The sequence below is a fragment of the Populus nigra genome, chromosome 5 (genome assembly GCF_951802175.1).
Source record: "Populus nigra chromosome 5, ddPopNigr1.1, whole genome shotgun sequence".
NCBI classification, from domain to species: Eukaryota; Viridiplantae; Streptophyta; class Magnoliopsida; order Malpighiales; family Salicaceae; genus Populus; species Populus nigra.
Genome location: NC_084856.1, coordinates 7,088,860 through 7,113,807, shown reverse-complemented (window position 1 = coordinate 7,113,807; position 24,948 = coordinate 7,088,860). Strand labels below are relative to the sequence as shown.

The 24,948-nt window shown below is 31.1% G+C and overlaps 1 protein-coding gene across 2 annotated transcripts; it reads right to left on the bottom strand.

Moving 5' to 3' along the window:
• Positions 1–12,158: 12,158 nt before the first annotated feature.
• On the bottom strand, positions 12,159–21,914 carry LOC133694487 (oxysterol-binding protein-related protein 1C-like). Of its 2 annotated transcripts, XM_062116016.1 has the most exons (10): positions 20,885–21,914; positions 20,270–20,626; positions 17,507–17,612; positions 16,312–16,763; positions 14,660–14,815; positions 13,755–13,922; positions 13,551–13,691; positions 13,051–13,281; positions 12,755–12,868; positions 12,159–12,467 (listed from the first exon to the last, which is right to left on the bottom strand). In XM_062116016.1, the coding sequence occupies exons 1-10, from the start codon at positions 21,431–21,433 to the stop codon at positions 12,300–12,302; spliced, it is 2,442 nt and encodes an 813-aa protein (XP_061972000.1). In that variant the 5' UTR covers positions 21,434–21,914; the 3' UTR covers positions 12,159–12,299. The 2 variants fall into 2 exon arrangements, with proteins under 2 accessions (XP_061972000.1, XP_061972001.1); XM_062116017.1 differs by lacking the exons at positions 20,270–20,626; positions 20,885–21,914 and adding an exon at positions 18,694–18,933.
• Between the last annotated feature and the right edge of the window lie 3,034 nt (positions 21,915–24,948).

Genomic DNA, 24,948 nt, shown 5'->3' with positions numbered 1-24,948 from the left:
TTTTTTTTTGTATTTTCAGATCATTTTGATGCGTTAATATTAAAAATAATTTTTAAAAAATAAAAAATATATATTTTGATATATTTCCAAGTAAAAAACATTTTTGAAAAGCAACCACAACTAAATATTTTATACATGTTTTTTTGCTACACATAAACTACAATCATAATTTTTATCAAATACATATCTAAATCCAACTAACCATATTTTTTTAAAACTTATTTTTTTAAAACTACAACCATAAAAACTATCTAAAAAATAAACACTCTCTTAATCTTTGAAAATGTATAGTTTTCAACAATTAGTGGTAATATATATATATATATATATATATATATATATATATATATATATATATATATATATATATATATCAGCCCTATGAGGAGTTAAAGGCTTCTGTATATATTGTAATCCCAGAATTATTTTTGGTAAGGTGAGAAAAGATAAAAATAAAAAATATTTGTATGGTGGATATTGAAATTCAAAACCATAAATATTGCCCTTAGCTGTCCGCGTCAAGGGGGAGAATATTATCTTGATTCTTCCGGTATAAATAAATCATAAATAAGTAAAAAGACTATTTTTTTTATATTTTAAAATATTTTAAAAAAATTAAAAAAAATTATTTTATTTTTATTTTAAATTAATATTTTTTTAATATTACCGAATTATTTTGATGTATTAATATTAAAAATAATTTAAAAAAATAAAACAAAACTTTTTAAAAAAACTTCTTTTAAAAAATATTAATTTAATATATTTTAAATAAAAAAATATTTTTAAAAACAATCACGAAACACATCCACCCGGCAAGTTAACGATAGCAAAGGCATAGTTTTACTTTTTGAGGTCCCGGGCGCAACCACAGCTTTTATTTTCATTTTATTTTTTTGTTTTATTTTGATGTATAGCTTTGGAAATGGTGGTGGTGCCATCGATAAAAACCATAAAGGGAGTGACCCGAATTACCTTTCTGTGGCCCACCATGAGGCCCATTCAATTTAGTGGGTTGTCCAAGTAGACATGCAGAGACCATTTGCCCATGCTTGGAGGTGTAAATGCGAGAGGCTGTGAAATGAGAGGGCATCATTTTCATCTTTAACATGGCTTTGGGTAGGGGGAGTATTGTTTTATACCACAACCTCCCTTCATTTGAACCCAGACAGACCTCAAACAAAAACAAAAGTGGGGGGAACAATTCCTTTTGTTTTACACTTGAATGCCCAGATTTCTCTAGGTGCCCCTGTTTGCTTGTCTCGGAGTGCGGTCTAAATGAAATCGATCTAAATTTTTTCTTTTTATATTTCTTTTATCATTTTGATATGATAATATTAGACGAACAAACAATTAATATACAATTATTATCTCCCGAGTAAAAAAGATTAAAAGAATTGCAAGATGGGAAATACAATTATTTAATTATTTGAAATTTGAATTGAAAATCAAGGAGACATGCAAACGAGTCAAAATGATCTTTCGAGAGTCCCTTGACCGCAAAAATATTGAATTGTATGCTCTGCGTTTTACGGAAAAGGGGAAGAAAATAAATAGAAAATATATTCCCTTTTGTACTTGCGAGAAGGATGATGGTAAGAAGTCAATCTTTTTTATATCGTAAAAGCATAAAGAATTTACACTTAGCAGTGTTGCTGCGCTGCAAGCCAAACCAATTACATACTTGTAACAAGACAAAAACAACTACATCAACATTTTCTTATTTAATATCTTTATTTAATATCATTGGTTTTTGTTTTGATAATTTATTTTAATTATATTAAATTAGCAAGGCAGGACCCATTTTGATAAAAAAATCGTAGAAACAAGTGCATGAATCGTCTTCAATACCATCTTATAACCAGGCCAATTTGCGTTCCTTTCTCTTCCATGTACGTACATGCATGCACGTGGTCACAAATAAATCTTATATTTTAACTATAAATTATTTTTTTTTTTAAGTATTGCTAGTTTAAGTTTAATAAACCTTAAATCAGTAGAAGATTCATGATTGTTAACTTTAAGATCCGTAAAATTAATCGAGATACGTGTAAATTGACTTGAACATTCACGTTAATAAAAAATAATTCTTGCATTTTTCATCTCTCATGCCTAATGCAAATATCAAATAAAATAAATGATTTCTCTTCGATCACTTCTTCAGTACAGCTCATATATAGACAATCTCTTCAGCTGCCGGTGCTGGTCTCGCGATGCATGTATGATCATAAATTCTAAATAAATTCACGACCCCTCTAATTAGTAAGGTCCCCCTTGATGACATTGCATGCATGGGGGCAAAGAATGAATTCCGACGTATGCTTTCAACTACGCCTTATTCAATTTACATCAGCTCCCCTTTTCTGCTTACATGGTCATGGCTGTCTTATGAAACTTGTTCTTTTTTTTTAAAAAAAAAAAAACAAGTTTAAAGTGAACTTTTGAACCAAATTGATTGTCTTATTCAAAGTAAAAAAAAAAAAATTGAAAGTAAATAAGATTTTGAGTTTTTCTGAAAAATAAAAGAATCAGTCAATCGGTTGAATTAAATGCATGAACGATCGACCAGTTAAGCTGATAAAATTATATTTTCTATTCAAATTAGGATTTTTTTAAGTAGTTTAATTTGTTATTTGTGTAGAATTTGAAACTTATAAATAGATTTTTAATCAAAAAGCCAATCTAGAAAAACAAAAACTCCGAAGCCTCAAGAGATTAATTAAAGATTGTTAAAAGAAGAGGAAAGAATAGAAGAGCAATTACACGATCTCCTGCAGCCTTGGAAGAACTCGACCAGACAAATTACTAGCGTGGCGTATCATGCACATATTACAATATGGAGGAGAGTCGCTGAGTTTTTTTGACCTTCAATATCTGTTTTCAAAATAATAATAACGAGATGTTGATTAAACAAATATTTCATGAAAGAAAAAATAATTGTATTGAAAAAATAACAAAATACACTAAAAAAAAGGAAAAAAATCATGTTAGAAATATTGTTTCATAATGTTTTGTGATGAAAGGTACAATGTTTCCCCACATGATTTAGCTTTATTTGTAATGACTTATAATTATAATTCTCAAATAACTCAATATTAAAAAAATTTGACAAAGATAATTTAAAAAAAATTATAAGTAAAAAAACCATGTGGAGAGACACTGTAGCAATCCACAATATTTTGTGAGGAAAGTTATAATGCTTTCCTCACATGATTAAGTTTTATTACAAAGTTAAATTCTAACCAACTCAATATGAAAAAAAAATCGACAAATATAATTTTGAAAAAAAATATTACAAAAAAAAAAGAAAACACGAAAGAAATTGGAAAAAAACTATGTGAGGAAAAACTGCATCAATCCATGGTGTTTTGCGAGGAAAAACTTGTATTTACTTGTAATTACAATTTTTAACCAGCTTAATATTTAAAAAATAAAATTGACAAAGACAATTTTAGAAAAAAAAAATAACAAAACAGAAAAAATCATATGGGAAAAAACGTTGTAGCAATACATAGTAATTTGCAAAGAAAGTTATAGTGTTTTCCTCACATATTGTAACTGTAATTTTTAACCAGCTCAATATTAAAAAATAAAATCAAAAAAGATAATTTTGGACAAAATCATTAAAAAAAAACCATGTGGAGAAACAATGTAGCAATCAACAATGTTTTAAAGAAAAAAATTACAAAACTAAATTCTTAATCAGCTCACAAATATAATTTTGAAAAATAAAAAAATAAAATAGAAAAACTATGTAGAAAAACACCACAGCAATCCACAGTATTTTAAAGAAAAAAATTACAAAACTAAATTCTTAATAAGCTTAATATTAAAAAAAATCGACAAATATAATTTTAAAAAATAAAATAAAATAAAATAAGGTATGTGGGAAAACACTGCAGCAATGCACAGTATTTTAAAGAAAACAAATTACAAAGCAGAATTTATAACCAGCTCAATATTTAAAAAGTAAAATCAACAAAAATAATTTTGGAAAAAAGAAAAAAATAAATGCAAAAAAAATATAAAAAGTTAAAAAAAATGAAAAAAGAGGGAAAAGTTGGAAAAAAAATGAAAAAAAAAACATACTATGAATTACTATTGTAGTTTATAGTGTTTTTTAATATAGAGAACAGTGATTTCCCCGTATCATTTAAAATTAATGTATAATAATAATAATGAAAACATGAGAATGACATTTTGAAACCAGCTCACCCATTTACACAAATTAAGTTATCCCAATATTACGACAGACCCCTCGCCAATATAGTCTACGCTTATCAACAACTTTCATTAACTAATAAAACCAAAATAGTTGGTGAATTGATATATATGTATGTATGAGCTGTTGGGGCATTGATTAGGCGTTGAAATGCTAATTTGCAAACTACATCCTACAATTGAATATTGATGTATTTTCTTTCATCATATAATTAATTATTTATTTTATTTTATTATTCAATCATGATAAAACAACCACTCTATGATAGGTCTTTCTTTATTATTGTTTTTAATTTATTAAAAGGGGACAACATGTCATCCATTTTTATTTTTTTTCAAATAGATGATATGTCATTTATTTTCTACAAAATTCAGCTATAAAAAATCACTAGAAAAATAAGACTTTGTTTTTTTTGCTTTGAAAACATATTTTCAATCAATTTTTAACTCAAAACACCATAAATACCTTGATAAACTTATTAATGATCTCAAAATATGGCTCAAAAAACCAAAATTAACTCGAACTCAAAAACATTCTCGTGGTTAGATTTGCCTCCTCGAGAAAGAAGAAGGAAACAAAACACCTAGGTAAAATTATCCTCATAAAATTGAATTCATTAACACTAATTTCAACCTTTTTGATGGCTTGAATCATCATTAACGATCACTTTCTTTTTCTATATTGGAATTTGGCATCCTTTTTCTCTCTCCTCTCACAAAAAAAAAAACTGAGAAATGAAGGAAATAAACTTTAGAATCAAAATTTAATTTCTGACAATTAAAGGGACCAATAACCTATAAACCGAAAATGAGGGCAATTAAAATAATTTTTTTGTTTGAAATTCAAAGCCACCACCTATTTTACCCATCATTTTTTACTTTGGTCCTTTGACTTTCAATTCAACCTTTCCTTCCAAAAAAAAATATGCAATTGAGTTTTAATTTGGATTTAGAAGAACTCAATTATTAAAATTAAATTGAAGATCAAATTAAAAAAAAATTCTATTACAATTCACAATGCTTAATGATAGAGGATCGATGAACAATATTTTGACACTTAGTTTATGTTATTTTACAAAATTTTATTTAAATTTATCACGATATAATTTTAAATTTTAATAGTATTGACCTTGGAACTAAGTCACCATGCATGAGATTGAGACCATCACGATGATCATCATAATCATCATTATCATCTTTGTCTTTGAAAAGGTGATCGAAATTAGGTTGATGCTACTATTGTAGAATTTTGTCTTTTCATTAGAATGGTCCACTAATTTGATAATTTTGGTGATCTTTGAGATGGCCTCCTTTTATTTTTTTTAATTTTTGGTATATGTCGAGAACAACAATTGATTATTACCGTTACTTGTATTTCTTAAAGTTATTAGCTCCCATTAAATGCAAGGAAAGAAACAGTTCTAATCGAATATTGAGATTTAAAAACATTTTATCTATTTATGTTAATATGAGTTGATTTTTGTAGCGTATTTTGAAAATATAAAGTTAAAAATTACGTAAAAAAATAATTTTCATTTTCAATTAACACGATTGATTTGTTGTTTAGGCTGATGTTTTTTAATTAACAATGTTGAAATTTCTTGATTATTTTAAACATATCACTCAATGTTTGATTTTATCTTGTTATAAAATTGATATCAATTCACAAGATTATTTTTTTAATTTCTTCTAACACACAATAACAAGCAGGGTTAATTAACTTGAAAGTTAACAATCAAAAAGGAAAATAAAACAACATAAAAATATTAGAATATCATGATAACATTAAAAGCTCAAATGTTATGATTATACTAGTCATCATGTTGTTGCCATAAATGATCGATCAAATCTTTTTCAATTTTAATTCATACAATCAATGCTTCCTAATATCCTTAAAAATCCACGATGCTCTCTATTTGATAATAATTAAGCAATATCAGTCTTGTTTGAAGCCATTAGATATCAATCACTAAAAACTTTTACAATTATTTTGATGAAAGCTCTAAAACTTTTTATCACAATGTTTTCCCCAATACAAAGATATTCATTAATAATATCTGCAAGAATACCATATGCAAGTATCTTATGAGTTACAGTTACTTTTAAAAGCAATATAAGCCAATAACACCAAGATCATCTAGCCTTTATTTGAAGTATAAATTCTAAGCTTTTAATACATTTACAATCGAAAGAAAACGATGATCACTCATCCTAAATATCTCTCAAAATTGGTTTTCAATGAATTTAGGATTTTCAACCATAGTTCACTCATTTCTATTATAATTAGTGACATTGTGATCAAGAATAAAATCACGGGACTCTATTCCCTGCCTTTGATGATTCAATTCTTTTCCAACAACCACTACAGCTAGAACTTGAAAGGTGAACATGGGAGTGTCATCATCAAAATAAAAGGCATTATAAAAATTGAAATTAGAATGATTTATAATGAACTGTTTAAGTATATAAACATATTTATAGATGTACCTTTTGTTTCAAATTTTGAAATCTTAAAATTTGAAATGTTAATGGTTATTTTTTCAAAGTTTCAATTTTGATCTTTTCAAAAAAAAATTAAAAATCAAAACTTTGGCGATGTAATATAAAATTGAAAATACTAGAGGTGAGCAAAAAAACCAAAAAACCGATTAAACCGAGAAAACCGGAAAAAAACTGAAAAAACTGAACCGAAAAAAACCCGATTAAACCGATTAAAATTTTAAAAAACTGGTCGGTTCGGTTCGGTTTTGGTTTTATAAGCATAAAACTGAAAAAACTGAACTGAACCGAAATCGAAAAAAACCGAGCCAAACCGAGCCAAAAACAGAAAAACTGAGCTAAATCGGTTTGAACCGATTTTTGCCCTAAAAAACCAAAACCGAACCGAAACCGGTCGGTTTGACCCGGTTTCGATTTTTTAAAAAAAATTCGGTTTGGTTATTTTTTTTTATAAAAACCGATCCGAATCGAAAATGATCACCCTTAGAAAATACTCATATAAATAAAATTTGATTTTAAAATTTTAAACTTTGAGCTCAAAATTATATCTTTTAACTATCATATTATTTCATTAATTTTATATTTAATTATAATAAATTATTCATATTAATTGTATAATTAATAACATGATTAATTAAATTAGTTACAAGTAAAAGTAGTTGTATATCAAATATGTTAAAATATAAATGAGTTGTTAAAATATCATAATTGGAGTGCACATAAGAGGAGAAAAAGGCATATTTATATTATTCAAAATACTATATTAACTATTTGGCTCTTTTAAGTTGCTTTTTTAGTGGAGATTCTCTAACTATCTTCGTGAGGAACAACTCGTAAAATTCTTCTAGTAAATAATTATAGTATAATATATAATGGATAAGTTAGAAAAGCGTATGATGAGATATTCATAAGAAATACCTTATTTTCATAAACTTAACATAAAGCAAGTCTATTGGAAAGTTGTGATTTTAGAGATTTTTCTAAATTAGCCTAGTAAATTAAAAATCTTCATAAAATAGCACAGTTTTAGCTTTTTGCAATTCCAAAACGCAACATCTTATAGATGCCATGGTTCTGAAGTATAATAATTTTCCCAGTTACAATTTAGAAACACCACAACTTACCCTATTGCGATTCAGAATCATAGCATGTTAAACACAACCTTTCTTCTTATCCCCTAATAGAAACAAATGCTCCCTACCTCTCTCTATCTAAAAACCTCACGGCCAACCCTCTTCTCTCCCTTAAAAATGTGGATCTCGCTATAAAACAACTAGAAATCGCACCCACTTCATGCAATTGAGTATCAAATTGAATTAGGATTGATTTCATGCAATTAGGATTGATTTCATGCAATTGAGTATGAAAATCACATGAATTAAATTGAGTTTTGATTAATTTTGCATCATGTGATTTCAAAGGAAGAGTATGCGATTTGATATATAGATATCATGTGTTAGGTCATCACATTAGACCTCAAGCAAGTGCGTCCACTAATAGATTTGCAATATGAGCAAAATGCATAACAGATTCAAAATATAGTAAGTCAATGTAACTTTTTAGATTTGATATATGTTGAATGATCTATTTTATTTATGGAACCTTTAATTTAATATATGTTTTTTGTCATAATCTATTTTTAGGTTATTCCTAAAAATTTACTTTTTTCTTTTAAAATAAAAAATAATAGATAAATAATAATAATAATAATAATAAGACTAACATTTTGAAAAAACCAGGCTAAGGAGTACCAAATATACAAAAAAAAATTGAGCTGAAATTTATTTGACAAATTAAGAGCCTAATTGTACCTTTTTGTACCAAAACTGGAGAAACAATGCGATTTCAGGTTAAGTTAAATGATTTCTTGACAAATCTGCATAAAAATTAAGTTTAGAGACATAATTAGATTTTAATATGCCAACTTAATTTAATCAGGGTCAAATTGAGAATTTAATTATATTTAAGATTTAATTTGGGTCCAATTAAAGAATTTAATTAGGTGCAAGAACTTAATTATACTTTAAATGGGCCAAATTACTTTTACTAAGGGTTTAATTGATGAAAAATTAAGTTTGGGAGCCCAATTTGGGTTTAATTGAGAAGATTGAAATTTTAGAAGACTTAATTTTATTTTTACAAAGTCAATTGGTTCAAATCAGGAAAATTAAAGTAAGGTCAATTAAGGACTAAATTAAAGAAATTCGCAGCCAAAGATATTAATATAAAAGGTATCAAACTATAGGGACAAAATTGAATGAATTCAGGGGTGAAAATTGAAGAAAATTAAAAGTTTAATGGTCAATTGAGGGTCAATTTGCATAAATCCAAGACTAAGGCCAAAATGAAAGAGGCGCTGAAATCCAGGGCTGAAATCAAAGTTCATCGAGAGCAAAATTACATAAAATTAAAAGTTTGAAGCCAATCAGGGATATAATTGAGAGAAATCACAAATCGAAGGGACTAAATTGAACATTACCAAAACAACAGCATTTTGGTTACTGTTCATCTTCTTCTTTAATTTTCACCGAAAAGAATGCTCAATGGGCTACTTTTCAGGGGCATTTAATGCTTCATCTTTCCACCAAATTTGACAAAACTTGTACGAAAATGATCATCTAACATCTAACAACACCCTGGTAGAGTCCTTTTTTGCTGATTAACACCATAACAGTCATGGTGCCGACCCAAAGATGTCAACTCAGGCAGCCTTCAACTATCAAATTTGACAGTTCATGATGCCCACTTTGAGCCAACGGTTGAGATCCTTTGGGGTTGAATCAAGGGTCAAGATTTGGCACCATTGAAGACAAAATATCCATCTTCCACCCTCTATAAATAAGGGTCGGTTCCATGCTCTGGGCAGGAAGAAAATCAAGTGCAAAAATTAAAAAAAATAACCAGCTTTCCCCCAAGTTTTTTTGTCCTTATTGTCTTCCCCCTTCTCTCTCCTTCGTGTTCTCAGACGCCACCACCCCAGCACCGTCGTAACCAAGTGCGACCAACCTCCTCCATTAACCCATCCTTTCACCTGCAACAAAGGCAGCCATCTTGAACTTCTTTCCCTTTACCACAAGCTTTCTCCCAGCAGACAACGCCAGCACCAATCGTTGACGCCTCCGCCCATAACTCCACCACTAGTCAACAATAAGACTAATTGGCCTCTCCTTCCATACCAGGTAATTCTCTTCTATCTCCTTTTCCTTCTTCTCCTTCCCTCGTCATGGTGCAAACTCTTGCATGCAGGGAATGAAATTAATTATCATGGTTGCTGGACCAGGCCAGCAACCATGTAGGCCATGGGCTGGATCGTTTGGCATAGCCTAGATGGTTGGGTCGAGTCTAACCCAGCAAAAAAAAGAGTGAGAAGCTTGTTAGGTGGCCAGTCGACCCAACTCGATATATTAAATAATGATTTAATAATATAATGATACAATAATATTTTTTAAAAAAACCAAATTTTTCTAAGGGTATTTTAAAGTGGGTCTCTCGCATGTTTTTCCAATAATTTTTTATAATATCGAGCTATAGAATTACATTGTAAAATACAGATCCTGTATAAACAATATTCAGTTTCCTTTGAATTAAAAAAATCATTTCGAAAAACCAAAATATTTTGTTTTTGTGCATACGACTAAATCCTAAAGTTTTCCAAACATATTCTCTAAAAGACAAAAATCATAATATTTTTATCATGATTTTTTTTTAAAAAAAATGGATATTGTAACTAGTTTATGATTATCCATTAAAGTTTGGTCAAAATATCAAAAACCCTTTACCAATCATTTTGTTCACTTTATATTTAAAGTGTTAGGGTTTAGCTGTAAATTTTAATACTTGAAGGTGTAAAACTACACGGTAGAATATACCTTTAGATATTAAATATATAAAAAAATAAAAAATAAAAAAATAAATGCAATGCTAAAATTTAGACTTTAAAGCGATTAAGATTTAACCCAATAAGGTAAAGACTCTTTCTAAAGAATTTAGCTGTAAACTTTAATATTTAAAGGTGTAAAACTATACAGTAGAATATACATTTAATATTAAATCTATTTATGCTATTTGGTCAAAAAATTTACGGTTATGTTATTTAACAAAGGTTTTTTTTTTTTTTTTTTTTTTTTTGGTTCCAGTATCCCAAAATATCCGATTTTAGAAAGAACCATCGCCGACAATCCAAAATAACAAGAATCTGATATTCTGATGTTAGGCAGGCTTGCATAAACCCCCTAAAATGTCGTCTTTTTTGTTGCGAGGCCGGCTGATTGGTTGGATTGGATAGGTTCAGAAGACGGGTCCTGTCTAAACGAGAGATTGAACGATCAAGATTGATTGGACGGTTAGATCATGCAGCAGGAATATAGGAGATGTTGGGTCACTTATCCACCCATCTAATCAATCTATCACGCAAGGAAAGCGGAGCAGAGAACTTCGGTTTGTGGCTGCTGTCTTATAGCATCGGAACACAACCCTAGTGGCGTCATCTCATAAGCTTTGAATCTGTCGGAGGCACCTTTTCCTGGAGAAAAGAGGAAGAGATTTCAGGTTTTATCCTCCTGGGTTGGGTTAGCAGCCAGACCCTTGCAAGATATCAAAGTGTTGACGGGTCAAAAGATTATAGATATTGTGATTGAAAAGTATTTTATAGATATTGTGATTATAGATATATTAATTTAAAATAAAAAAATAAAAAAAATTTAAATTTTTTTATTTTTTTATTTTAAATTAATATATTTTTATTTATGTTTTCAAATTATTTTGATATGCTAATGTTAAAAATAATTTTTTAAAAATAAAAAAAATATTATTTTAATATATTTTAAAATAAAAAACACTTTAAAAAGCAACTGTTATTACAATTTCAAACACCCTCAATAGTTCGGTAGAATGACCAAATACAAATGCAAATATGTTAGATGTTATTTTTAAAAATAATTTTCATTTGAAAACCTTAAATATCAATATATTATATCAAGATGATCTAAAATCACCTAAAAAATTAATTTAAAACATAAAAATTCAAAGTTCTAAAAAACATAATTAAACCACAAAAACAAACACATTTTAACCTGTTGGACTGTATCTATCACCCTGTTATTTAAAGGAATTGAATATCTCAAACCTTTCAACAGAAAAAAAGGTCAAGTTTCCAGCAACCACCCTAAAATCAACACATGAGTGGACATTAGGAGAATTCTGTGCCATGGATTTATTAAACAGAAACGAGAGCAATACAGGTACATTAAGAAGCTAATAGTGAGAAATTTAGCTGGTGGCACAACTCTATTAGACGCGTGTGACCAAATATGTGAAATGCGATCATAAAATACAGGGAACTAAATGTATAGCACAGACATGCATTCCCATTTTTAGGGGGCCAGGTTCCGCCCGGACCACCAGTGGCAGGATTTCGATTAGTGTATGATGGACGGGGGAAGTGACAAAAAAAAATCCTTTTATTGACTGGTTTTAATTTTTATTTGCAATGGAAATCTTGGGGGCAGCTGGACTGCGCACACCAGCATTCGTTCACTAGCTACACCAAAAAAAAAAATGAATCGAGAAGAGGCAATAGTGATTTAATCAAAGAGCTGATCGGTAGGAATCTGGCCAAATATATCAGGGCATGAATCCCAATTTCCCCAGCCTCTGGCCTCCCAATACCCGCCGACATAACGGTATGTATCACTTCCTTTATCCTTTGCAAACCACCGTGGTTTCCAGCCCCTATCCTGCATATTTCGGGCCTGGAATCCATATAAAAGAGTATTTCATCAAATTACCATCAAAACCACATCAAGAAAAAGCTGACAAAGCACATCAACAGATAAATGTAGAAAGACCCCCCCTGTATTTGATAAACCCTCTCAGAGAAGAAAAATTCCCTGGAAGGGAAAAAAAATCAAAACCAATCCCTGTAATATCAAAGCCTAGAACAGTCTATATGTCAAACAGTCCAACCTTAGGAATAATGCCTAATCATCCAAGTTCTTAGACAGAATCCTGGAATTGAAAAAAACAGCATGCAAGTTACCTGGCGTTGACGTTGCTCTAGTCGCAGTTTCTCTGAATTTGCCATATCAAATTCACCATTTTCCAAGTATCTTTGGTCAGGTCTAAGCCTTGAATCTGTAGGAGGCAGCTTTTCCTGCACATAAGATGAGATCAGGAATCAAAACCAATGAATTGGAAAAGTTAATAAAGAGGGGTTGAATCATGATTTAATGAGCATGTATGTTCAAGAGCACTGGAAGCTAGATTCTTCCCACTGTTGTGTTGCCAAACGAACAAGAAAACCAAGTACAGAATTGCTATTAACATAAAAACTACCTTAAGTCCATGGGTGAGCTCATTCAATGTCATGGCAAAGCGTGTTAAATTGTATCTGGTGGGAAATCTGGGGGGTTTACTTCGCCTCCACAGCATATGGGGTTCTTTCATAGACTCAAACCCCTTTCCCTTCCCAGAGAAATCATCATTCATGTAATACATGCTCTCATCCCATTTTCCAAAAAGAGTTGCCACTGTTCTACCACGCCTATCTTGAACCATTCCTTGTACCTGAAAATCAAGTTTGTTACTGATGATATTCCATGTTATAACTAATACCAACAAACATTGGCTACCACTAATAGATGATTTCATAAAAGCAAAAGAAAATTCATAAAGCAAAGTATGTGAAGCTATAAGTTCAATTTCCCAATAGCATCAGGCAGATTATTTTGCTTCAGGTTTATGGAGCCAACTAGGAAAAATTGTGGCAAAGTCATATACATATACATAACAGAAGATCTGGAACAATCATTTGAGAAAGATAAGAGAGCACGTACCTGGTGAGGATTTCGGTCTATAATAGACTGCTCCTTAAATTTCAGCTTGCATGAATACTCACGATTTCCTTCTATGCGCATTGTACCATAGTGATCACAGTACAGTTTTCCAAGTATAAGATTGTATATTGATGTTGTAACCTGAAATAAAATGACTATTTTCAAACAGGAACATAACAGGGAAAAAAAAGTCTTGACTTATACCTTACTCCACTGAAAGACTTCTCCATCGTCAAATTCCAAAGTCAAAACTCCAACAGGATCAAGCTGAATCGAGCGACCCCAAAATTTGCTTTTGAGATTGCTATCGCCCCAAAATTTCCATCCTGTACCCTCACAATGGCATGCAACAATCATGGGGTGATGACTGACCTAACATAAAAGTTACATAACAATAAGCTACTGGATACTTGACAATGAAAGAAGGAAAAGAATCACAGCCAAAATAATAAAATTTTCCCACTTGTGTGAAAGCGGTGATAAATAAGAATCTTCTAGGGGAGAGTGAGAAGATAGAGTGGAAAACCACAAGATCTAGTTCTTGCTCTTGCATCATAACAGATCTGTGCTAATTTTTTCCATCAAAAGTTAAGGCAACATCTACCATTTTCCTTTGAAACTCCCCCGATTATATTATGATACAGTCCTCCTGGTTAATTAACCATCATGAAGTCTACATATTTATTTTGTTTCTTTGCTCTAATAAGGTTCCTCATTATTGCCCAACATTTTCTCCATTGCACAAAAATAATAAAACCAGCACCCCCTGCACTCTGGACATGGTATCATCCTATTAAGTTCAAAGTGTTCCCCATTAGGGAGATTTGAACCCCCGGAACCCCACCTTCCCCTTGGTAATAATCCCTATAGTCTTATTGGTGCTGCGATATGAAGTCATTATACAGTAACTTGCTCAACATGCACCAAATAGCAGGTTAACCTTTTCTTCTTCTTCTTCTTTTTGTTTTTTTTTATGAGACCATCTTTGAATAAAAAATTTAGGATTTGTTGTGCTCATGCTATTATCATGTATATATGCACAAAGATTAGAAGAGAATATAGATCATGTCAAGCAGTTAATTTTGAACCTTCAGAAGTTGATAACAAACCTTCTCTGAGAAAAACCGGAGGCCCTTATCCGGATAGTCGGCCTCATATGTTTCCCCTAATAATGGATTAAATGGTTTGCAAATTCTTCCTTCAGTTGAAGCATATCCAGAAACAGCAAAAGCAGCCACGTTAAGAATCCTCATAAGACTATTACCCTGAAGACAGAAATTCAATGACCATGGGTTAAAAAGGTTAATGCTGAAGAGGTTTATCTTATAAGATGCAACCATTGAAGGCTACTATGGAATAAGTGTGAACACTAAGCACACAATGGATCAAAAAGGTAAGAGCCGCACAGGATTATCTCATAAAAAACATGAGACAACAATTGGAGACCAAGTGTGAACATGAAACTGAATGCAGCGGGTTCACAGTGAGAAAAACAAATCAGGAGGCCCATCTGTGCCAACCTTTTTTTTGTTGGGGGTGGGGGCATTGAATATCTAACATCTAAGAGAAGCACTCCACAGGATGCATTCTTGGATGTACAGGTCAAAGGGAAGTTCATACGTGTAATGAAATGATGGTTTGTAACCTATCCTACAAAAAGACATCAAGCAACGTGCATAGTCTCACCACAAACTGAAAAAACAAGCATGAGAATCTTCTTGACCCTGCTCCATTGAAGAGTCAATTGTAAATTTGAAAGGCAAACTCTTAAGCTGACAAAATCAGATTGCCACAATCCAGGATTGATCATAGTATGTTTGGGAATGCGGTGCAAACCGCGTTCCCTCAAATTTTGAAAAAAACAATTTTGCTATTTTTTTTTAGATCGTTTTGATATGGTGGTATCAAAAATAATTTTTTAAAAATAAAGAAAATATTATTTTGATGCATTTCTAAGCGAAAAAACACTTTGAACCGCAACTGCTACCACAATCTCAAACACACCCTCATAAGATTTTATATCCATGGTTCAACCAGCGGCGGAGGGTGAAGTAAATAGTTGGGGGAGTCAAATTAGAGTTATCATGAGATTTTATAAGTACTTAGAGATATTCTGAAAAATTTTTGGGGACCTATTAATAATTTCTAGGGGATTAACATGAAAACATGCATAAAATCAAGGGACTATATTGATGTTTTTAATTTTTTTTTTTTTTTGTAGGGTGGGGGGGGGGGGCACGGCCCCCTCAAAGAAGCTTAACCGCTGCCCCTGGGTTTAACCTATTTTCCAGGAAAATTATATCCACTCTAAGATGTTGAATCAGAGTTTTATGCAAAATCAATGGGTTTGTGAGATGGAAAGTAGGTAAAAAAAGTACCAACTACTGTAAATCTTAATGAGTCATGCGATTTATATCTAAAAATTAGATGAAAGGATATTCTATCATATGCCAAAATGCACATGATCCAATAATCCTCTTAGAATTCAAACTACATTACTTGAATTTTCCTTGTGTCGGGTAACTGAAAAATTAATTGCTGGAGGAAACAACAAATCATCTGAGAAATGTAACCTAAATTCGCAGAAGAAACAACAGCAACTTAAAATAATCAAAAGATAGATTTGCATCAAAGTGATATAGAAAAAACCAGGTGTCAAGTCCCACAGCTTTGTTAAAGTGACATGCATAACCAAGAATAAGACTGCCTACCTTTTTGTGGAGAAAAAAGAATAGCACAGAACTCCAATACTTAAACTTACCTGTTTTCCCCATTCATATGCCCGATCAAGAAGATATGAATATTCCAAATCTTCAAAGCATTTTTGTAGTGAAGAGAGAGGCTCATTGAAGTAAACAGGAAGACAAACTTTGGTTAGGTCCTTCCCAATGTTATCCTTAATCATCGACCATAGACTCACACCTTTTTCTTTTTCAATTGGATCAGGTAACTTCTTACGACGCTTAATGTAAGGATAGTTTGATCCAACAGACCTAATCAAAGGATCAATGCCATCTTCTGATTCAAGTGCAAAAAACCCTTCATCATCTGAAGAGAATGATGATGGCCGAAAATCAGACTCATTACTTTTGAAAGAACCTGATGATAGAAAATCACGAGTATCAAAGAACGCGTTCTCATCATCATCTGTTTCTTCTTCTGCACCATCAACTCTTTCATTATTATCATCATCGGATTCACTGACACTTGCTTCTGAAAAAAGAAAAAAATGAGAATAAAATTCCAAAGTATCCACAGGGCTAGGGAAGATGATAAATTAAAAAAAAAAAGACACAAACCAATTTCAAACATGATTAACACTAGAATTGAACCACCATAATGATGAAAGAGGAAAAGGAAAGGAAAAAACAAGCATTTCCGCATTCAGATTTCATACAGTACCAGCATTTACAATGTGTTGCACAAAAATGAAAAAAGAGAGAACCCATTGTTACAAGTTGACTTGGCATAATACCATGATACAAGCAATCATTATGTTCATAAGAAGAACATGACAGCCAGACCAGGAGGCTAGATGCTAAATGCTACCAATTACAGCTTATGTTGTTCAGTTTAGGAGGTAGAAATAATCCCAGATTCCAAGTCATAATATCATGACCTTCTGACAGAGGCTGTTGTGTCTTACAGGTTTTATTGTTGAGCAAATATTACTTTTCAGTCAGATACATGCCATAGAGTAGCTTGATGAGAAACAGATACCAAACCAGTCTTCAGATCTTTAGTACTAAGGCATGATATTCTCATGACAACCTCGTTCATATTCAGGTAATCAAGAAATGCTGAGCTCATTTATGTGGTAATAAAAGAATATACTGGACAACAACTGGAACTTCATGGCTGATTCTAAAAACCAATCAGGCATGGGCGCTTGGTATAAATCATAGTGGCTTACAAAATCAACTCTTTCTGTTAATTTTTTTTATTGCAGAACTTACCACTAAACTTGTATTGTCTCAGAATAGAAGAAGATGTTGTGCCTTGATCGTTCAACTGCCTTCGGCTCTCATCAACTACTGTATTCTCCAAGTCAACCTTCTCTGTCTACATAACACAATACAAAAGCAGTTCCCTGGTTAAACATGGAAATGTATAAGATGGATAACTGTGTAACAGAATCAGACATGCTCATTAAAAACTTGCATAATCACTAACTGAAAAAAAATCATTGTGTAATAGAACACTATAATTTAAAATCATCAACCAATTCATCAAATAGAAACAAATATTCATATTGCATGCAAGGGAACAGAAAGCAAATCAGCAATTCAAGCATCAGAGAGGTGTATGCACCTCACAGCTGTTTACATAGTAAGCATGGATCCTTATGGAAACAGTGGTATGATATTAAAAAAAAAAGGGATAAGATGATATTGCCCATATTAAGCAATCAGTCCTTAGCTTCAGATATAACATCAAATCTGTCAGATGCATAAAATGTTAAAAAACCCTCAAATCAAGTTCTAAGCACTTTGCAGTCTTACATTTAGGATAATAATCTCATGATGGGAGAGAAAACAACAAATATTGAAATTTGATCTCTCCTTCCTACCACAATAGGTTGAGCAATTCTCTACCCCATACCTCCCAGTAAACAACAGAGAAAATGTGGGATTTAGGATGATAATCTCATGATGGGAGAGAAAACAACAAATATAGAACTTTGATCTCTCCTTCCTACTGCAATAAGTTGAGAAATTCTCTGCCCCATACCTCCCAGTAAATAACAGAATGTGTGATCCAGCTTTTATTTTTATTTTTCTCCTATAATCAGAGCAGTCCTTAACATGAAAATCTGCTCTTTTTTGTAACCAGTAAAATTATTTAGAAAAGATACAAAAAGATGAAGCAGCTTGCTTTTCCAAAGGGGGATGTAGCATTTAAGTTGTTCAAATTCAAGGAAATCTCTAATAGAACACAACAAGGCCTGACAGAATCTAATGCAATAAAATGCCTTTTAAAATACGCAAGGTTAGACTTACAAAAAATTAAAAATCCCATCACTGCAGATATATAATTTAGCAAGAAACGTCGCAAATTCAATTATATGACTTCAGAAATACTGGAAAGTTGCACTACGATCCTCACTGAGTGGAAAATGAAAGCAATCCTTCAAAAATGTAACCTTAGATATAGATTTTGAAGTCGTAAAAATCTTCCTAGCAGTCATTGTGATTGAAGTTTGCTGGTGGGACTACAAGTTGCAACACTCACCAGCTTCAATAGCATCTGTCATACAATGCCGAGTTTAGAAAAAAAAGGTAGCATAAAAGTTGGACAGCTCATTGAGGAAGTGAACTTAAGGATAATTTTTCTATAGGCTGAGCGATGATGACAATAGTTAATTTGCAGGAGCCACTCCTGCAGACCTCACTGCCAAACCCAAAACTTCAATAATATTTTCCTGAAGAAAAAGTTAAGTAATGATTGGCATGTATCTGTGCAGCAATACAAAATGCATACCCTATGCACAAAGACTGCATGGATAAACAAGTCCCCAGCCTATGTTGTGCATGTATATTGTCAGAACTAAATAAATTGCTTAAAAACTCAGCTCAGTGGAAAGAAAAATCTCTAGACTGGACAAACTGACTCGGGTCAAATATTATAGCACTTGGTGAAGACATTCTCATCACATGTATTTGCTTCTCGGACTTCCAAAACAACCAGTAAAAATGACACCATTACAAACACAATCTGCCCTGAGACAATCACCTGATCCCCAAACATCACTGTTTCTTTTACCATTTTTAATGTTGTCAAAGCAACCATATTGAAATAACTTCCTAAAAACTTCTGCTGCTAAACTGAAAATCTAATATACTAGTATTTTTTATTTTTTTTTGAGACATTAATTACAGTCAGGTAAAAATAAGATGGTGGTCTCTAAAAGAGCATATTGGCAAAGGTACCTCGTTACATTTGTGAAAAACAAATAGAAATTAACTTAAAAATATAAAATTTATTTTAAAATGTAACTATGGGCATCTATAAAAGTTTGCAATCATTAAGAGACCCAAATTACATATATACAATAAAAACTAAAAAACAATTTGAACTATAAAATGCACATTCAAAAAGACAATACACTGGATGTATAAATCATGTTAAAAACAAATCAAACTCAATATAAATGGTTAGCATACATGACTTTGTACTCAGTAAAATATGTTCTCAGGAAAGGACTCTGCTACTAAGTAATTAATGGTGTGCCTCGTTTCATTTTAACCATTATGGTAAGTTCACGGGCCGTGACCAAAAAGACACATGATAAGGAGACTTCTATACTATCTGGTAGATTATAATGGAAAACCTGAACTATAAAAACAAGAATTGTGTATGTAATTTCCAATCTAGCATTTTCACATTAAATCCTAATCAAATCTTTTTTCCAGAAGGAATAAAAAATAATTGATTATTGCTTGAAACAATGCACAAAGGTTGAGAAATAAAACCTCTACAAATGAACTTCTATACAGAATAATCATGTAAAAGAATCAACAAAGTAAATCTCTACATACCAACACAGACGCAAAAGAAATCACAAAAACACCCCCACCTTCTATAGATAATTTACTTCTATAATCTAGAGAAATCAAATGGAATTTGCACAACTCTGCAGGGTAGAAGAAACTGTAAAAGCAGAAGTTGAATTACGAATTTGAATGCCATTTTCTTTTTCCACTTTTCAATACATGTACCTCTAAGTGGCGAAGTGTGTCAATGAGAAGCCATTGCTTCTGCTTGAGCAGCACTATCTGGTTCTGCAGCGCGGCAAACTCACTCCTCATGATCTGCTCACTGTCCAGTATCAACTCCTCACTCACTCCCTCTTCTTGAAGCCGCTGCCTGAGCTTCTCAGTTGAGACTGCCACACTGTCCAAAGGACCCATTAGTTCACTGTTAGACATACGAGGGAACATATCCTTCACAGCCTGCAATGCTTCCATCCATGCCAAGCGATCCTCACGTGTCTCTGCTCTCAGGTGCAGCCTCTTTGTGCCGGTAAATATTGAGAACCTCTTGTCATCTGATCTGCTCTCCCGGATCGAAGATACCTAACAACACCAATCAAAAAGGAAAAAACCATAAAAAAAAAAGACAATCATAGTCGCAATTTCTATTGAAAGTAAAATCCAGTAATCTAACACTAAACACCCAAAATTCCACTCAATTTTCATTGAAAGTAAGATTTTCCCAGTAAGAATAATTGACAATTCAAATCCAAAAGGCAAATGATGATGATGATGATGATGATGATGATGATTAAGAAAAAAGTCATATATTGAAAGTTGATTGGATAACCAATGAAAAACCTTAAGGTGAATTTCACCAACAGGCTTACGCCTATTCTGCGAATTCCCATTCTTAGGCCTAGAAATCCGTCTCATGGATTCTTCACCGATAATTTTGGATCCTTTCTCAGTCTCTTGATTAACAAGAATCTTGTCAGGTCCGTGAATTTTATAATACGACAACACTCCATCTTGCAAAACAAACCATCTCGGCCGCCAGCCTTTCCCATAATTCACCCACTTATATAAAATCCCCGAAATTCCATTCCCTACTATATCATTTATCTTCACATCCACCTGTATAAGTGGTTGCTCCCTTGCAGACGAAACTCTCTGGTGACTCATCCTGTTATTTTTGTTACAATCCGTTCCATTATTGCTGCTGCAGTAGCTGGCGGTGCTGTGATTATGGTGGTGGTGATTTGAGAAATGACTAGTGTTGTTGTGGTTTTGGTTTTGTGGTTCAACGGTGGTTGATCCGGGATCCGGGTTGGATCTGACGGTGACTGCCATGGATAGATTCGCCGGTGAGTTATCGGACACGGTGGAGATGCAGCAAAGTGGGTGCATGGGGAAACTTCTCAACACAAAACAACGGACACCCCGGCGATTATGGGAGAAATGGTGACTTGGCGGCGGCGGATGGTGGTGGAAGTGAGAAGAAGGCTATTATTATTCATGGCGGTTATTTTTAACCAGAGAAAACCGGAGATTTTGTTACCAAAACGGTTGCAGAGAATGTCGATAAAAGGACGGATATCAATTTCGTAGGCAGTAAGGATTTGTAATCAAATGCGATAAATTTTAGAGAGAGAAAGCGACCGCCTATAAAAAAAAATTGCCTTGAAGAAGCAACAAAAATAAGATTTGCGCACAGGCAAAAGAAATTTAAATATAAAGCGGTTGGTTACTGAATTATGACTCTCCGACTCTTCTTTTGGAATGGTCTCGTTTCTATGCGGTAAGATGCAGGGGAAACAAGTAAAGGTCGCCGCCGGGCTGTACAGGTCGTGTTGTGAAGTATTTTATGTTGACAAGTGGAGTAAATGCACTGTGACACGTGTGGTGTGGTTGCTTGACGGGACTTGTAGAAGGAGAACGGGTTTAATACTTGGTTATGAGATAGCATGTTTTAAATTTTATTTTATAAAATATTTTTTATTTAAAAAATATATTAAAATATTTTATTATTTTTTAAATTTTATTTTTAATATAATCATATCAGAATAATTAAAAAACACTAAAATTAAATCAACCACAAATTTCAAACCTAGGTATATAAGATTATTAACGACACAAATTTTTTATCACATGATTAAATAAATATATTAACTTTCTTTACTCTTTATATAAATATTAAAGTATTATGAGAAATTTTAGTTCTTTTAGAGTTACAGATAATACTTCAAGTTTTTGTAAAAAAAAATAAAGTAAAAAACAAAACTTAAATTTAATATTCAAAAATCATATTATTCCATCCAAAAAATTGAAAATTATTAGATTTATACTGAATTGAAAACAAATATTTTACAGGTTTTTCATAGTTTTCCCATTCAAGTTTTTTATTGTTTTTCAAATGAAAAAAATAAACAATACAATTTTTTCCTTTTATATACAAGCATTTTTACCAATGTAATATATTAAAAATTATTTTTTATATTTTCATATTTAGTTAGTGTTGTAAATTTAATTTTTATTATAAATAGAGATGAATATTTTTTAAGTAAATAATATCACTTTTTCATGATATTTTTTAGCTTGAATGAAATAAAAATAATATTTTACTATTAATATGATTATTGTAAATTATAATTAATATAGTTGCCTCCTTCTGTTTTTTTCAACTAGACAATAAACAACCATGTCATAGGAGCTTACGAGTGGGAAGTGAGCTCGTACGTGATGATTTACAATAATTATATTAATATAAAATAAACTACACTGTGAACAGCACAAAAGTCTTGGGAATTGGAGGAGAGATTGCGAATGTCATCTGCACCTGCAAGGCGTTATGTGAGCTCGTACGTGTGGATGGCTCCTGAATCGAGGAAAGAAAATCTGTGAGCCCAAAGTTGAAAGCCGTACTAGTTGTGATCCATAGAACCTTCCTTGCCTGTGTTTTGCCCAATTCAGTGCAGAAATTGTTCTTGGACGCGTAGCATAATTTGGCTACATCTCCTGCAAAATTGAAATTGATTCTGTGGCGGGTGGGTGAGATAAAAATAAATTGTTGGTTATTTCTTAAAGTATTTTTTGTATTAAAATAATATTTTTTGTATTTTTTACAATATTATTTTTAAAATCAACGCATTAAAAAAAATTAATTTTTAACAAAAAAAATATTTTTTTATGGAACAAACGATGCCTTCATTTTTTATTTGTACGTAGCAAGTTTAGATGAACATTTTAAGGCTTCAAAATAATCATATGGTAATTCAGAATTGTGATTGAATGAAAAACAAAATTAAAATGATGAGCAATCTTCTGGACATTAACTCTATTCCTGAAATAAACAATGGGCATAGAATAGTCCCAATTTGATATTTAAACTCCGGTTTAGAAATGTGGTTGCGGTTGTTTTTCAAAGTGTTTTTTATTTTGAAATGTATTAAAATAATATTTTTTTTATTTTTAAAATCATCGACGATTTAAAACATATAAAAAATTTAAATTTTTTAAAAATAAAAATTAACCCACATTTTTAAATACTCACTTAGACGCTTTGTAAGCCTTTGTTTTTGAAGCTAGCATCTTGAGTCAACAACTTTTTAACTTAATCGTGAATGGACTGGAGTTAATGAAATTTCCTCCTCCTCTTTCCTTTTCTTGTTCTTGTTCTTATTCTTATTCTTATTCTTATTTTGAACCATACAGGGAAGGCATGATCCTTGTACTCTAATATATCATGTGCTTATGTCAAATATTTATGACGTAATCCAGACCAAATAATAACAAAATTTATTATAACTTAAAAATTTTAAAGATCAATAATATTATAACTATGATAAGTCTCATTTTTCATATGATTATTATAACTTTTTATATAGAAAATTAAAAAAAAAACCTTTATTAATACCAAATAAGAAAAGAACAATAAAAAATTATTTCATTCAAATAAAAAAACTTGAAAAGATTAATAATACTAAATAGAAAAAAGAAATTAATTACAAAATTTATTTATTTTTTCAAAAAAACTCATAATTTGTCTTTCTGAGTTGGAAGGAACTTGTTCTCGAATTCAGATCTTAATCATAAAACTACAATTCACTATATACATCATTTTATATATGGTCCACCTCATTATAGATTCTTAATATTTTTATATGAATTGTCTCATCGTGGATCCCACCACTAAAACTTCCAATGATAGCAACTAATGCAAATACAAACAACACATTATTTTCAAAATATTTGTTTTTTAAGGATTCCCTCGACCTCTAACCAAAGCTATTAGAAATTAATGAGTTCTGGTATTAAAACTAACGCATGCAAGAGCAAAGGACAACGAGTTCAATATAAATCAAAATTTTCAAGAACAACATTTAAAATATTTAAATTTTATTTATTCAAATCTCACTTGTTAAAACACTGTTACAACCTTTTATATACATAAAAAATAGAATTGAAAAAGAAGATAAGAAAATATTATCTTCAAATAAAAAAAATAGAAATATCTAATAATATTAAATAGAAAAATAAAATAAAATCAACTAATTTTTTTTTAAAAAAATCTCCCGCATTAGCTCACTAATTGCATGCTTATCAGAAGGCTTACGAAGAAGAAGAAAAAGAATAAGAGCTAATATAAAAGAAATATAGCAGCAAAGGCAAATTAAGACTATATATATATATATATATATATATATATATATATATATATATATTAAGTAAAAGAAATCAATGAAAGAGTCGTGTGGACGCCGGTTAATTACAGCCATAAAAGATAATAATGATCTATTTGGAAACATAGAACAACTTGTATTTCTAAAAAAAATTAATTTTTTTTATATTTTTGAATCATGTGTTAAGTTTAAAAATAATTTTTTAAAAATTAAAAAATATTATTTAAATATATTTTTAAATAA